This window comes from Antedon mediterranea, chromosome 7 (assembly GCF_964355755.1).
Source record: "Antedon mediterranea chromosome 7, ecAntMedi1.1, whole genome shotgun sequence".
NCBI classification, from domain to species: Eukaryota; Metazoa; Echinodermata; class Crinoidea; order Comatulida; family Antedonidae; genus Antedon; species Antedon mediterranea.
The window spans coordinates 23,627,054-23,642,799 of NC_092676.1; the positions used below are offsets into that span (position 1 = coordinate 23,627,054).

Consider the following 15,746-nt stretch of genomic DNA (forward strand, 5'->3'; position numbering starts at 1 on the left):
AGTACGAACCAACTTTATATACCATCGAGTAAAAATTCTAGAAATAACCCGCGATTTACCGAATTTTGCCCTTACGTGAATTTATATATAGATAACCAAACTATGATTATTAAAAAATTAACATTTTGCATAAGATAAAAGTCATATGATTCATGGTTTTGTAGTGTATTGAAATTGTGCAAATGGTACCATTCATAATGCACAATTCTTTTTGTGGATCCATAAATTGCGGTCCATCTATCCCATAAATTAAGAGCGCATGCGCAACCTAAATAGGTGCCCTGACGACTGAGATGTAGACTCGTCCATGTGACTGCTGCATGCATGACATCACACTGTGGGAACCGGTAATATGGAAACAGAATAACGTTCCTGTTTTGTTATCCAAATTTAAGTTTGATATGCTTATATCATCACAAAAAGTAGTATATCGATATGAACTAATGCAATATTTAGCATCGTGCAATCTCACATTATTCTTAATAACTCTACAGCTCACTATGTCGGTCGGCTGGTCGGTCGGTCGGTCGGTCGGTCGGTCGGTCGGTCGGTAAACACTAACTTGAGCACGTGACTGCAGCCATCTATATTGTTACTTAAAGGTTTACTGTATTCTCCTCAATCGGAACGCAAATATGAAGTTGTATTGTTAATAGGCCAACGACGGTTTAACGTTTGCGGTTGCTTACGTAAAATTGCATTTCATTGAGTATATTATATTATGCTTGTACTTCTCATGTCCTCACATCGCTCCATCTTTGCCAACCATAAAAAGATAATTATTTTAGGGCTACAGAAAAAATAATGATACTTTCAACTTACCGTAGGCCTACCTATAAAAGCAAGTTAAATAAAGTTTCTGCTTGCACATCTGTAGAAGTGACCATGAATGCGTACATACCAGCAGCAGACCAGATGAATGAACACAATACCATGGTAACCCCCTCACCACCATAAAATGAAGTCAATGTACAATTTGTCGACTTTTTTTCTAGTAAACATATTTGTATGACATTGTATACGTACATGAGTACTTTAAATCATGTATAGACTGATGAATTTAAAGTGTTTGGAAAAGTAGAAACAAAACACTTATAGTACTACTGTATACTATTTATAATAAAGGTACAAATTAAATTCAAGCTTTAATATTTGTGTTTATTAAACCGACGAGCGAGTGAGATCATTCTTCTTTGATTAAACCCATTTTTAAAGCGTTCATTCATACCTTGTCATCTTGTGTTTTTTCTAATTCACTGTTAAGGCAACAAAATATTAGTAAGCAATATTAGTGTTGCTAGATTTTCTTAGGCTTTAGGCCTATGTGTCAGAATTATTTATTATCTTGTCAGCAGGGGTTTATTCGAGGGCATTAATAGTTCGTCACCCAATGTCAGCTGGTTACATCGTTAACATGTATTATGCCAAACAATGTAAACAGAAACACAAGTGCTTTGGTAAAATTATATTGTATGATAAAATTCATAAAGATAATGCAATTGACTGATAACGCCGTTTACGCAACATTTCGATGATATGAATTTTATGACGCGATATGCATCAATATGAATTGAATGGCGCGATATGTGAATGAAATGTTTTGTAATAAATTCTTTGAATTGAATGTTTTGAATGAAATGTTTTGAATGAAATGTTTTGAATGAAATGTTTTGAATGAAATGTTTTGAATGAAATTTTTGAATGAAATGTTTTGAATGAAATGTTTTGAATGAAATGTTTTGAATGAAATGTTTTGAATTGAATGTTTTGAATAAAATGTTTTGAATGAAATGTTTAAAGAGAATCCTAACAGACTTGAAACAGTGGAATGCATATTTCCAAACCCAGGTCTGTTAGGAGTCTCTGTAAAGGATCCATATTGATGACAGCGTGGAAAGGAGATGAGTACCCAGGCTTAAGAGGTTAAGAAAAAATCGCGATCAGGAATGACATACGCCGCCAATAGTTTGACTTTTCAATTCAATTCAAACATTTCATTCAAAACATTTCGTTCAAAACGTTTCATTCAAAACATTTTATTCAAAACATTTCATTCAAAACATTTCATTCAAAACATTCAATTCAAAGCATTCAATGCAAAACATTTTATTCATATATCGCATTTCATTCACATATCGCGTCATAAAATTCATATCATCGAAATGTTGCGTAAACGGCGTTCCATATACGTCCCCGTTTACTATCCTATATACATACCTGGACTTACCCTGCGCCTAGCTCGAATCCAGGTATGTGATGCTTATTTTAGCAAACCTTGTGTGTCAAGGGTAATCAAAAACAACTTAAGCCAACAATTAGGTGGTTCCTTGCATGTAATCGCAAAACAAACACTTTAAGAAAAAGCACAAGCAAACAAATAACATTAAAATGCAAGATAATCTACAAACAATAAAATTGTGTCCAATAAATCACAAGTAGGCTTGTTGAGATAGGCTAAAGTAATTTATTATGGGCATAATTTAGTAAAAACAAAATTAGGCCTAATTTATGTTATAAAGTTTCCTTTCAGATATAGCCTCTTGATTACACAATGAACTTTCACCTGAACGCAGACGGACTTTATTTGTGCCTTTGTAATTGAATTTAAAAAAAAATGTTATACTGTATATAACAAATACATATCAAATTTTGTAGCCATTTTAGTAGGCCTGCTACTACTAGGCCTACGTCTGTGTAACTAAGAACAAGCTGCGACATCGGTTAGGCTGTAATTCAGAACGATACAAAACTTTACAAGACAATAATTGCATTGATTGTATAGAACGATATTGATGCGTTTGTGTCTATAGCTGTCCAAAGAAGCAATGACAATCGTCGGGCTGGTTTTTCCGCTTTTAGATAAATACCTTCTTGTATGATACTAGTTACATTTTGTACATTGGTTTTTTTTATATTTGATAAATGAAGGATGATTTGGGGCATGCTCATTAATATGGAGCTCATTTGAATAGAGTTTTCGTGACTACTAAAATGTGGAAATGTTACGAAATTGCTGCGTAATTGGTTCGCACAGGCAAATTCAGTACTTTCTAACAAAAATTAATCTCGCTGACCACATCTTTTTTTTTCTATTTAATTATCTAATCCGCCTACTCTTAATGACCGTTCATGTTCAATATCATGTGATATTTCATTTATTAAAACCTTGATAAAAAATCATGACGAATGAGTTATAAAGTTACAACGAAACCGATTGGTTGATAACTACGATAAAGTGCGATGACGTAAAATAAGACGCCGTGAAAAGGTGGGACTGATACCACAATCATCATTCTGGGAGACCCATCCAGCGTTTACTAAAATTCTGCTGTGAAAAAAGAGTTAAGTCGTGGTAAGTAACTTTGTAACTTAAATATATAGATTTTGAATAAATACTGTAATGCAAAGTTAGAAGTCATATTTTTGCGACGTAATTTCTTGCATAATACAGTTTTATTCAGCGAAATTAGTACTGTATCATAATTATCATCAATGTTATTACGCTGCATCATACGCAAATTCTGTGAGACAGTAATTTTATATAGGCCTAACACATGGCCTAAATAATAGCATTTGGTGAATGATGAAAGGTGATATTTCAACGAGGCTTGAAATATAAACTTTCATCATTCACCTCATGTCTTTATTATGATACTCGACGTTCTTCTAACATTACCAAAATCATCCACTGCTTATGGTAGAAGGTCTTTTGCAGCAATAGCACCTTCATTATGGAACAAACTTCCACTCTTTGTGAGACTTGCTCCTTCAGTCAGTATTTTTAAATCACGACTGAAAGCCCATCTGTTCTCATCCGGTATTAATTAAATTATTCATTCATTCATTTATTCCTTCCCCGAAACCTTGACTCAGAAATACCGGGATGGTGTCCGGCGGGGGATAGTTTAACCCAAGCTTAAGTTGTGCATGCTTCATTTACTCTCTATTCTTAATTCTGGCCCTGAAACCTTGACTCAGAAATACTGGGATGGTGTCCGGCGGGGGATAGTTTTACCTTAGTTAAGCATAGTTAAGCTTTGTTACATTTTTTTTTTCACATTATTGATTGTCTCCATCCCCGAAACCTCGACTAAGAAATACCGGAATGGTGTCCGGCGGGGGATAGTTTATTACCATTAGTTAAGGTCCTATGTAAAGCACCTAGAGGGGTCAGTGATCCATTAGGCGCTATATAAATACTGTTTATTGTTTATTATTATAATGCTATACGTTGAGATACAGTACAGAAAACCGAATGCCTTGTAAAAGAATGTTAAACTTTGTGTTAGATTTTCAAAAATATTTTTTTTTAATCATATAAAAAGTTTCTCTCTTTTCATCACCCGGGAAAGCATTGTCAAACTATTATGCTCTGCGGTTTAATAATGCTCATAATGTACAACAAGAATTCATCCAATTATACATACGATCGTCGTCGTTTCATCAGCATATAAAAACCGGATATTACGTCTTCATATACGTTAACGTAGTCATTCTTATTAGGGAGTTTGGGCAACCTCCGTACGTATACGTATCTATATATAAAAAAATATGGTTAATTCTGACATAGGCGAGCACAATGGAAAAACTTCGGGACAAATCTCTGCCTTGGATACCTACCTGATCTATCTCAGATGTACCGCGAAATGTAAATTTGATAACATTAGTTTTCACTATTACGATATTTTTTCATATTTCTATCTTAGGAAGATATTATAAAGTGTTTAAAAAAAATTGATTTTATCGGTAGATTTTCAATTAAATTTCAATTGTACGCGGTCAAATTAATCGGGTTCATCTTGCAGTTTCCTGGCCGTTAGTGGATAATAGCCATTTTAGTTTTTTGTTTATTTTCGGATCGAACCGAAGGTACAGTAGTTAAAAAATAAACATTATACTGCAAATTAATAAAGATCAAATTAAATATACGTCATAAAGCATCGGAGTATATTGTGGGGAATAGTATTATAAAATTACATAAGGAGATCTTATGATAAGACCTTTTGTTTAAAATCAAGTGAAATCCCGATAGTCGAGTTTTATTGAGTAAGCTGGCAGGAATAACTGTGGGCTAATAATAAGTGTCCCGTTAGGACCGGGATACGTCTGCCCATGTTGCAAGCCGTCTAAAACATCTTCCTTCTTCTTGGGCCGAAACTGCCCACTCTGTCGTGGAAGTTACTTTCAAAAGATTTTTTTTTTTTATTTCATCATATAATACATTACAAAGGAAAATCATAATTAAATAAAAAATTAAAAGCAAACAAAAACAACAAAGATATACATCTAAAAAATTAAATAACGGTTCATAAAAATTATTCTAATCTCTAACAATTTCATATTTGATTTATAAATGCTTCTAATTTTATCCATTTTGTATTAAAAATAATGTCCTCAAAATTCTGATGATAAATACATTTTTCCGTTTCATAAAACCTTTTTAACTCGTTCATTTTAAATAATTGTTCATTTGTTGCAATTATTCTATTTAAAATTTTATATTGAAAATATATTAAAACAATATTCATTGTACACGTATGTGGAGCTAGGTAGATTGTTATTCGTTATTGACTACAACACTTACAAAATATGTTTAAATTAAATAATGTATTAATTATTAGGATGGTATTTATTTGAATGCCCAACGCCTCCCCAATAAAACATCACTTTGAATAATAATCGCCCCCAACCCAACTATCTAATAAGCGCCTATCCACATTTATACACACAATATTGTAATAGGCTTATATTTATAATAACACATACTACAGTATTTGTAGTAGAATTCATCGCACTGTTATTTACAATTTACCAAGCATTTGTTATTCCTTTTTACCACTTTTCATATCTATTAGATAATTTTATTTGATTATAAATGTTACCATATTATTAAAACTAAAAAATTAAACATATCCCTCTAATAAGCACCTCCCTTTATATCATTTAAATTTAACATCGTCATCGTCTTCATTTCCCTTTGTTACGGTCTTTCTAAATCAATAACCTCAATCATTTAACTTTCTTATCTTATCCTCATCTATTATTCGCACGAGTTCTAAATCAAGATTAAACTGCATGTATGAATCAAATTGCATTCTTAATACAATTCATTTATAACATAAGTTCGTTTAGACGAATAATTGTTTAAAACAACGTTAAAAAAGTAAATTATAAAAAGAAGGATGAATGGGTTTTTTTGAAAGAGGAAAACACATGCTACTAATCGTCATTGTCTGATGACATAACTTGCTTTCTTTTTCCCCAGAACATCTCACGAACATATACAGAATAATTGTTGAACAATGGCACTTCCTAATTATGAAAAAAACATAAATGTTTTAAAATTATTGGAAATACATAAATATTTTCCAAAGAAAATTACAAGAAAGGAGGCTTTAACAGTTCCTGGCGATATTATTAAAAGGAAGGATCTCGACCACACACGTGAACTCCCCTGGTTTATGCTAGAAAATATTATTGCAGGCAACTATAAAGGTGTTTCGTTTGTAATCAACACTCAAGATACTAAAACTCAATCAGTTGACACTCAAACTCAAGTTGAACAGTCAGATTTGTGGGAGGATGAAGATCAGTTTACTGGTAATGAAGTAAATCCTCTAGATGTATTGACGTCTTTATTTATATGCTGTGATGATTTTCTAAGGCAGATATTAGTAGAAAAACTGTCTAATTGTCAGTTGGCCATTCCGTTGCTTTTGCCAGTTATAGACGCCGCGCCACAAATGTCCTGTGTTGAGATGCTATCTTCGGCAACGAGTACTATACGAAAACAATGGAAGACTATCTCAGGGTCAGCTCAGGAGCGTTCAATGGCGGTGCATCCGTTACCTCTAGTGTCTGCTCTTCGTATAGGAAGACCTAAAGTATCGAAGTCAAAAACACTCAATGAAACAATTAACTCAGGACTGGACCATTTTTTTCACTTTAGACTTACAGGTGGAAATGCACAAAAAGTTGTTTCTAATGGCGTAGTAGAACTGATGTGGTATCTTCCAACAGGCAATGATGAAGATAATTTTCCACGTGCATTTGGAATCATGAACCTACGAGGCAAAGTAGTTAATCATTCACTACAAAAAACCTTTATGACAAAGGCATCATCAGTAACTGTTATCTTCTGTCAAAGCGACATATCTAAAAAGAAAGAGATGGACGTAATATCATCTTGGAATGATCAACAGAGTCATCTTATTCTTGTATTTGATGGAACACCAACTGATGAATGGAAGAAAACTGTAGAAAACGTCCGCGCCACCTACAATATGAAGCAAATAGTGAAAGTTATAACAACCTCTCATAAGATCAATCTGGCTGAGAAACTTAAACAAGAACTTAAAAAATGTATGTCAGTTGATTTTCCTGGTCAAGTCACTCCTAAATGTTTGGAAGACTGCGAAACAATCGCGAATCTTTTCAATATTAGAATTGATGACAAAGATACAGGTAGTAATTATGAATGTAAGCTGAAGGCAATGGATATGTTGGTATGTCTTAAAGCGGAACATGACAAAGATAAACATTTACCATTACAGGCTATATCACGTGAAATTGCTTTAAAAAAATGTGAACAAATTGACATGAAATTTAAGGATATGTCAACAGAATCTTATATTGATAAGATCAAATCAGAAATAATGGATTTGCGAAAAAAACAATCTGATTTATGGAAAGATCCATCCAAGATGATTATGGTCAAGCAGTTTTTAGAATCCGTTGCTTTTATGTCTCTCGCGAGGTCATACTTTTATAATTGGACGGGTACCTTGTTAGACAGGCACTGCATACATAATTTACAGCTCATACGTGAAAAAAACCCTACATGTATGAAGAAAGATAATTCTGAAATAGTTGAAGAATTCCAAAAGAAACTATTCGATGCAAGTCTGGGCTTAGAACATTTGAAAAGAGAAATCGCTCAAATCTACGAGATGGCATCAGAATTGTCACGGATGGAAAGTGACATTCAGAAATTTCCAGAAAAAGCTGCTGACTTGTTAATCGATGGACAGACACTTGAGATTATGGATGGAGATGCGACTTATATTCCTACAACGTGGTTAAATGCAGTTTTTAACTGCCTTAAGGCAAAGATTAGAAATAAGAAACTATTTGTTTTATCAGTAGTTGGTGTACAAGGAAGTGGAAAATCAACCATGCTGAATACGATGTTTGGGCTGAAGTTCGCAGTTGATGCTGGCAGATGTACCAAAGGGGCATTTGCACAATTAGTTCCACTTGATGAAAATCTTTGAATAAGGTACAATAGTGACTACATCATGGTGGTTGACACAGAGGGGTTATGTGCTCCTGAATTCGCTGGAGTTGATCAAAATAAACGTGATAACAAATTGGCGACATTCATAATCGCGTTAGCTGATTGTACAATTATCAATTTTATGGCAGATAACCAATCTGGCATTCAGGACATCCTACAGATTGCTGTGTACGCGTTGATGAAAATGAAGTTAACTAATCTAAAGCCTAGCTGCATATTTGTTCATCAGTGTAAAAGTGATTTAATGACTTCTGAGAAGAATGTAACAGCGGAGTTCAAACTGAAAGAACTACTGGACAAAGCTACAAGTACTGCTGCATATGAACAAGGAAAATCTTTCAAATTGTTTGAAGAAGTGATCAGTTTTCATCCTGAGAAACATGTAGTCTATATTCCAAACCTATGGCTAGGAAGTATACCAAGACCAATGGCAACTATGAATCCAGAATACATCAGAAATGTTCTTAAACTCCGAAATATTGTGTTTTCTGTCATGGAAGGACGGTCGACCAGAATTGATGAATTTAGTCTCAAATTTGCTGGTGTGTCAAACGCTGTTCTTTACGAAGAATTTTCTTTTTCTTTCATACATGCTGTAGAGATACAATCTTACAATGCCTTAGAAACCGAGTATATTGATTTTTAGACAAACATGTACGAGCTACCATCATGCCTTTGCCAATGCTTGTAAAAATATTTCGGCAGAAAACATAGAAGGAAAAGCTACAGGAATACTCAAAACCTACCAACTAAAGCTGCAGCAAAGCTACGAAATACTTTGTCGTCGGATGAATGAATACATCAGCAAGAACCCAAAGTCCGCACAATGGGAAGCACAAATAAACAACAAACTGTCTATACTGAATTCGGAAATGACAAAAACATTTCAAAGTGAATTTGAAATTTTCGAAAAATCTGTCATTTGGAAAACAAAAATTAACAAAGACTACTTACCAGAAATTTATAAAAAATCATGTAAACTTGCCAAAACATTAAGGAGAAACGTTCGTGAGATTGATTCGGAAGAATTGGTATCGCAGTTTAACAGAAGTTGGGAAGAATGGATTAACGATACCCCACCGATTGAACATATAAATATCGAGACCAAACTTGAAGAAATACTCTATGATGCATTTCCTGGATACAAAAGTGTTATAGACAGCATACTGCAGAAGCTAAAGAACAAACAACAAGTTGATGTCTCAGTGGATGATGTAAACGTAGATTTTATGTCTCACTTCCCCAACTCCGCAATGTAATTTCAAAGTTTCAAGAAAAAGCAGTCATAGATACTGAAAGACGCAAAGGACGTAATTGCAATGTATCTATCATACATGAAATCTTCAGTTTAGTACATAGTAATTTGAAAGAAGGAGATAAGTTTGAATTTACACGAGAAGGAGTAGCTAAACATACGTGCTGTGTTCTTTGGAAATCAATACCTAAATTGAAAGTTCTTCAGGAAGCCTTCATGGATCAGAATGACCCAAAAACGCTTATGCTTTCTCATAGACAGACCCTATGGCTAGAATTCCATGACGAATTCCACAAAGTAGAAACATCACTGAAAATAGCTTCTATACTTTCTTTGCAATTGAAAGATGCCGCTACCGAAGTTTGTTTGTTTGTTTGTTTGTTTGTTTGTTTGTTTGTTGTTTGTTTTAAACGTTGTTGAATACTTAAGAACCTCACCTGAGCACAAGAATACATTTGTCAGTAAGAATAGCTTTCATGCAAAAATGCTCATTGATCTCGCCGAAGAGGAGTCATTTGAGTTAGCTAAAGGATACTTGCTAAATCCGTCATTCCGTATGTCTTCTTGGGTGGAAGAATACATCTTAAAAGCACTGCTGCAATTAGTAAAGACAAACGGTAAAGAGACGATGCTAGAAAACATTTACTACGGATGCGTGCGTAGTAAATACAAAGACGTGCTAGAAGCAACAACCAGCGCTTGCACAAACGTCGGGCCTACTTGCAGAGTAAGCAAGTTGTGGCGAGAAATAAATTCAGGTTTTGAGCTAACAATGACACCAGTCATTGTTCGCCCTAAACACATTGACAATGATGAAATTCAAATTGACAAAATATTTGATGAGCTCTCTAGTGAACTAACAAAAAGCATGACAAAGAGAAGTAAAATTGATTTAAATAAAGATTTAAGACGTGAAATTGGAAAAGTTGTTGAATATTTTGAGAAAGATCTTGTTGGTTGTGAAGAGGTATGCCCGTTTTGCGGAGCCCTATGTGATAACACTGTCGGATGTACAACTCATCAAACTGAGTGTCATCGACCACAGGGGATTGCAGGCCAGAACTGGAACTGGTGGAACTGGAAAGGAAAGCGTGGCAATGAACTTGTAGTAGACTTATGCACAACATCAGTTGCCGACACCAAACAAAAATTTAAAAAAATCGATGTTGATAACAAATGGCATAAATACCATAAATATCATACTGTTTACAAATCATGGATGATTCCACCAATAGTGGATACAACCACACAGCTCTACTGAAAATGGTTCATGGCAACGTACAACAAAGAGTTGGCAGAAATGCATGGATGCAAGAAAGCTGAAATTCCAGATAGTTGGTACAAAATCACACGGGAAGAAGCAAAGCAGGATCTGATTAAGTTATACAACATAACAACATAAAGGTAAGACGTTATTAATGTATGATGATGATTAATGAAATGTATTAGGATGCTCTTTTTTAGTTTGTATTGTTTGTAATTTCAAAAATAGTGGTCATTATTATGCCTAAAAAAATATTTATGATTGTATTATTTTGTTTACGAAATGAATTATTCTTTTACATCTCTTTGACGATTTTGCCGCTTAGTAAGCGTATTGTAAAATACAATCTATTCTAAAACGGAGTACAGGAGATTGAACCATTTTGTGATATGATTATAATAAATAATGTCCAAGTTATAACTAAACAGCAAATCTCTAGGACTATTTTCATAATTTTTCAAAATTCTGAAAAACTTCTTAAACAAGAAAGAAACCTTAATTTTTTTAAATGTAATGTTACTAACAAGATTTTTTTCATTATTAACAGCTTTGGTTTGATGCCTGAACGCTTATCCACCAGTACTAAACACATTTTTGTTTATTATTCGACCCAATATGAATTATTCAGAATTCGGAAATTTAGCATAGGGGCATGGTGGGATTGTTATAAAAACTTAAACGAAGTACGTAAATAATACAGATAAATGGTAGGCGTATAATGCGTGAAGAGAATTTAAAATTTAGATTTTGTGTCTAAGGTTGATTGGAAAATCAGCCACTAAATTACACTAAAGAAATTACGAATAATAATATGAATTGTTATCAAGGCCATATACATGGCTGCCCCAAGTCGCGTGCACCAAAATGTTTGAACGCGACTAAAAATGTGTCGTCACGGGGATTGTCTTGCACCAATGAGTTTGAAACTTCTCTCTCTTCGAATGGATCGGTTGCGGTAGATTAAAAAGAGCATATCGATTATAACATTACATAGCTGTGTTATTATGTATGGCTATTGTATATTAGAAATGAAACAGCCATTACTTTAGCAGATCGTGTAGTATTATACCTATTGCAGTAGATTGCAATTTGTGTTTTTAGAGACATTTTATTAGCACTTCGTTGTTTGGTAAACCGTATAGATAGAAAGCCTTATTTTATATTAAGGTCGTTTATTGGTAATATTTGAATCAACTTAAGCCTAACTTGTTATGATGACTTATCTAAATTGTAATGTTTTATGTATGTCATTGGGTTATAATTTCAAATGTGTATTGCTCAAGAGAATTATTTTTGTGAGAAATAACCCTGGCATTGCCATGAGATGCCTTCCCTGATAACGCAGAAAGAATCACCAATAGCAATAAATCTCAATTAGTAGGAATCATGTACAGTTGTTTGTGTTAACTTTGTTGTTGTTGATAATCACTCAATATATTTGACCAAAGCAATCAAACAATAGGATGATGAGCTCACTCTGCTAAAATATCAGTCCTTTGATCTATGATTGGCTGCGACAAATTCATACTTATAGTTGCGGCGGTTCCCGGGTGACATTTAAATCAAACGTGTCGCAACCACAGTTGAAACAATTGATCTAACGAAGCTCAGCATCCTGTTGTTAGATTGCCATGATTCGACTGCCAGATAACATTCCGCATTACAAATAGGATGAATATGAACACACCAAAAACATGTAGGCCTACAACTTTGTGTTTAAAATGTGTTGGTCTCAATATGTGAGATTGAGCGCGTTCATGTCAACATTCCTTGTTGTTGCCCCTCCACTTCCACTCCCTACCCCCTGCCTTGTGTTTGATATTGATATTCCACCCCCCCCCCCCCCCTACGACTCTTACAATGCAGAGGTGTTACTTTTACTTGTGGAATATCAATTTTATGCCTTCTTCACTTCCTTATCAATTTTAAAATCGACAATGTCCACTTTTATCAGCATCAGTTAATTTTCTCATCAACAATCATCAATGTATTTGTGGCTTGCATTGACATACAAATTGAACACAGAAACACATAATTTTATTTAAATTTGCACAAAATCTGAAATACATACAATTGTTAAACTATATAATATGTTGGAAAAAAAACGTTTTATATGTCTACAAAATCTTCCCCGCTTCCCTTAATTCAACATTAAAAAAATAATTTTAAGATTTATAATTATATACATAGGCCTATATATTAATATCATTCTTGTATTTGAGCAACTTGCTGATGTGTTGTGTCGACTGTGTCGACAATTAGAAATAATTAATTATATTTAACTTTGAATTATCTGAAAACATATGTTCCTATGATGACATAATTAATATAGGCGTTAATATTGAATACGGATTGTATATCGACCGCCATACGTTGGATATGCTATAATACATTAGTTATATTCCATACGGCGAATATTCACTCCGCTGCCCTTAGCATTAGCACTGACGGTCTTCGATACGCTAGCATCTTTTCCGACTGCAAGGTATGCGTTACCACCCGGCCCAGCATTCCTTGCTGCTTGGTTCACATGAGCTGTGGTAATTTTCTGAGATGACTTCGATTCCCAAACCTGTGGCCTTCCTGACCTACTACTAACAACAAAATCTGCTCGGCCTCCTCCTCCTGGTACCGTAACTTCAGAACGAACTTGAGCATTCGGGTTTTGAGATGTTATGTGGCTCTTAACTTGGCCAGCAAATGACCCGCCATGATTCTGTGAAGTGTTGGACATCTTGCAAATAGTGTCGTATAGTATTCTGAAATGTAATCATAAATTAACTGTACAACTAATTTAAATACAAATGTTACCATTTTAAAATGTTGTTTTTTACCTTTTTGCCACAAAACACTCTTATAAAGCTTGATTTAGACGTTTCTTAATTAATTAATGGTTTGATATCATTAAATAAACTTCTTTTTTTTTCAATTATTGCTCTATTTAGGCCTATTTAGTTATAACAAGGCCATTATAGATGGCTGCAGTCTAGTCGCATGCTCAAGTTAGTGTTTACCGACCAACCAATCGACCGACCAACCGACCGACCGACATAGTGAGATGTAGAGTCGCGTTGCACGTGACTAAAAACATTAAAATAATTCATATTTTCATTGGAATTTGTGACTTATTAATAAAAAGTCAGTGACATAGACTGTTTATAAATGTATACATAAAGCCTTATATTAGCAACAAACAGTGGAACTGTAGCTTGGTGGTTGACGTGCTCGCCTTCTAATCTAAAGGTCTGGGTTCAATCCTGACCTAGTACCAGGGTTGTTAGGGCCTACTTTCAACTCCACTTCCAAGCATCAAATGAGACTTAGTTTATAAGCACGATAAACTAGCTATAACATATAGTTTACCTCATCCTGTAATGGACGAGTTTTTGCTCGCTGTTGGATGAGTATGAAATAAATAAATGAAAGTATCTCGTCAATGTGATTGAATGCCGCTGTAGTACTACAAGCTAAAATAACACCAATTCTGGTAAAACATGACTGAAGCAGTAAACTTACCTTTAAAAATTATTGTAAGATTGTGATTCTAGAATTGTCGCCTTCGATGGTTCACAACTCAAGTTAGTCAATCAAATGTATATTTTCTGTGCGAATTATAAGTTAAATTCTAGTAGTGCTGAAATCTGATTGGATAATTCGGTTTTCTAAAATCGAATTATTCTGGAAAAACCAACACTGATACCATTTTAAAAAAACACTTGAAAATTGAATCTTCTGTGAAGATAAAAAGTTAATCAATAGCGCTCTAAACTCTGATTGGATAATATCTCCGCCTTTTTCATTACATCATTCGGGAAAAACCTATATATTTGTAATCAACAGACGTGTAAATATCTTAGAGGGCTCAATATTTGACTTAGAGAGATACAAGATACGGGTAAAATCCGCGGGAATTTACACATAAGTTTTTCCATCCATAATTGTAGAGACATTTCACCACTATACTGAATTTTTACAGTAGGCCTATTTAAAACATTAAAATGTTCACAGCTATAAGAAAAACCTATAGAATAATAACATGATGTGACTACTAGAATCTAGTAGTCGGGTAAAAATATGAAAATATAGGGCCTAACCCCAAAAAAATTGCAAGAAAATGTTTTTTGATGAATTACAATAAAAAATGGTCTCAAAAAACATATATCAAAAGTTTACCAAAATCGGACTACCGCAAAGGTTCAAAATTTGACGTTAAAAAAGATGGCCGCCAATTTTTAAATCGGTAACCGCTTGTAGTAGACAGCTGTATTTGGTGTCAAATTGTTCAAAATATATATGTTTATATTTACACTTTTTGAACATTTTGTTGAAACATGACCGGAAATTCCATTTTGTGACCTTTGACATATACGGCATGACGTTTAATATATCTACGTAACTGCAAATCACAGAGTCTTGATATTGGTGTCAAAATGTTCAGAACATACATATTTATATTTACCCTTTTTAAACATTTTTTCAAACATGACCGGAAATTCCATTTTGTGACCTTTGACCCATATATGACATAAAAAAATGTTCATATCTACGTAACTAAAAATCATAGAACCTTGATATTGGTGTCAAAATGTTCGGAACATACATATTTATATTTACTGTTTTTGAAATTTTTTTTCAAAAATACCCGAAAACATAAGGTTTTGACCTTTGATACTTATGGCATGATATATTTTCACATACATGTACATGAGGTATGTTTTACGCGAATGATATTTTCATGCAGAGCCTGTAATAATCAGCTTTTACGCACTTAGACACACAGCGTGTTGAAGATTCAAACGTAGTGTTTTATAAAAATTGTTAAATATAAAATACCTAAATTATTCCTAACTTGATTACAGATTAATATAGAGGAATCTTTATTTGTAATAACTGCCAGGTTTGTGGACGTTCAGTTTAATTGTTTGTTCCGA

General features: G+C 33.9%; 1 protein-coding gene across 1 annotated transcript; it reads left to right on the forward strand.

Moving 5' to 3' along the window:
* Nucleotides 1-3,648: 3,648 nt before the first annotated feature.
* On the forward strand, nt 3,649-8,273 carry LOC140055533 (interferon-induced very large GTPase 1-like). Its single transcript, XM_072100872.1, has 2 exons — nt 3,649-3,771; nt 6,375-8,273. The coding sequence occupies exons 1-2, from the start codon at nt 3,649-3,651 to the stop codon at nt 8,271-8,273; spliced, it is 2,022 nt and encodes a 673-aa protein (XP_071956973.1).
* Nucleotides 8,274-15,746: the final 7,473 nt, after the last annotated feature.

What these genes read in the sequence shown, in the direction of transcription:
- LOC140055533 (XM_072100872.1), top strand. Translation starts at nt 3,649, where the DNA reads ATGATACTCGACGTTCTTCTAACATTACCAAAATCATCCACTGCTTAT. An exon ending in TTGTGAGACTTGCTCCTTCA is followed by an intron (nt 3,772 to 6,374) that starts GTCAGTATTTTT and finishes TATTTTCCAAAG; the next exon opens with AAAATTACAAGAAAGGAGGC.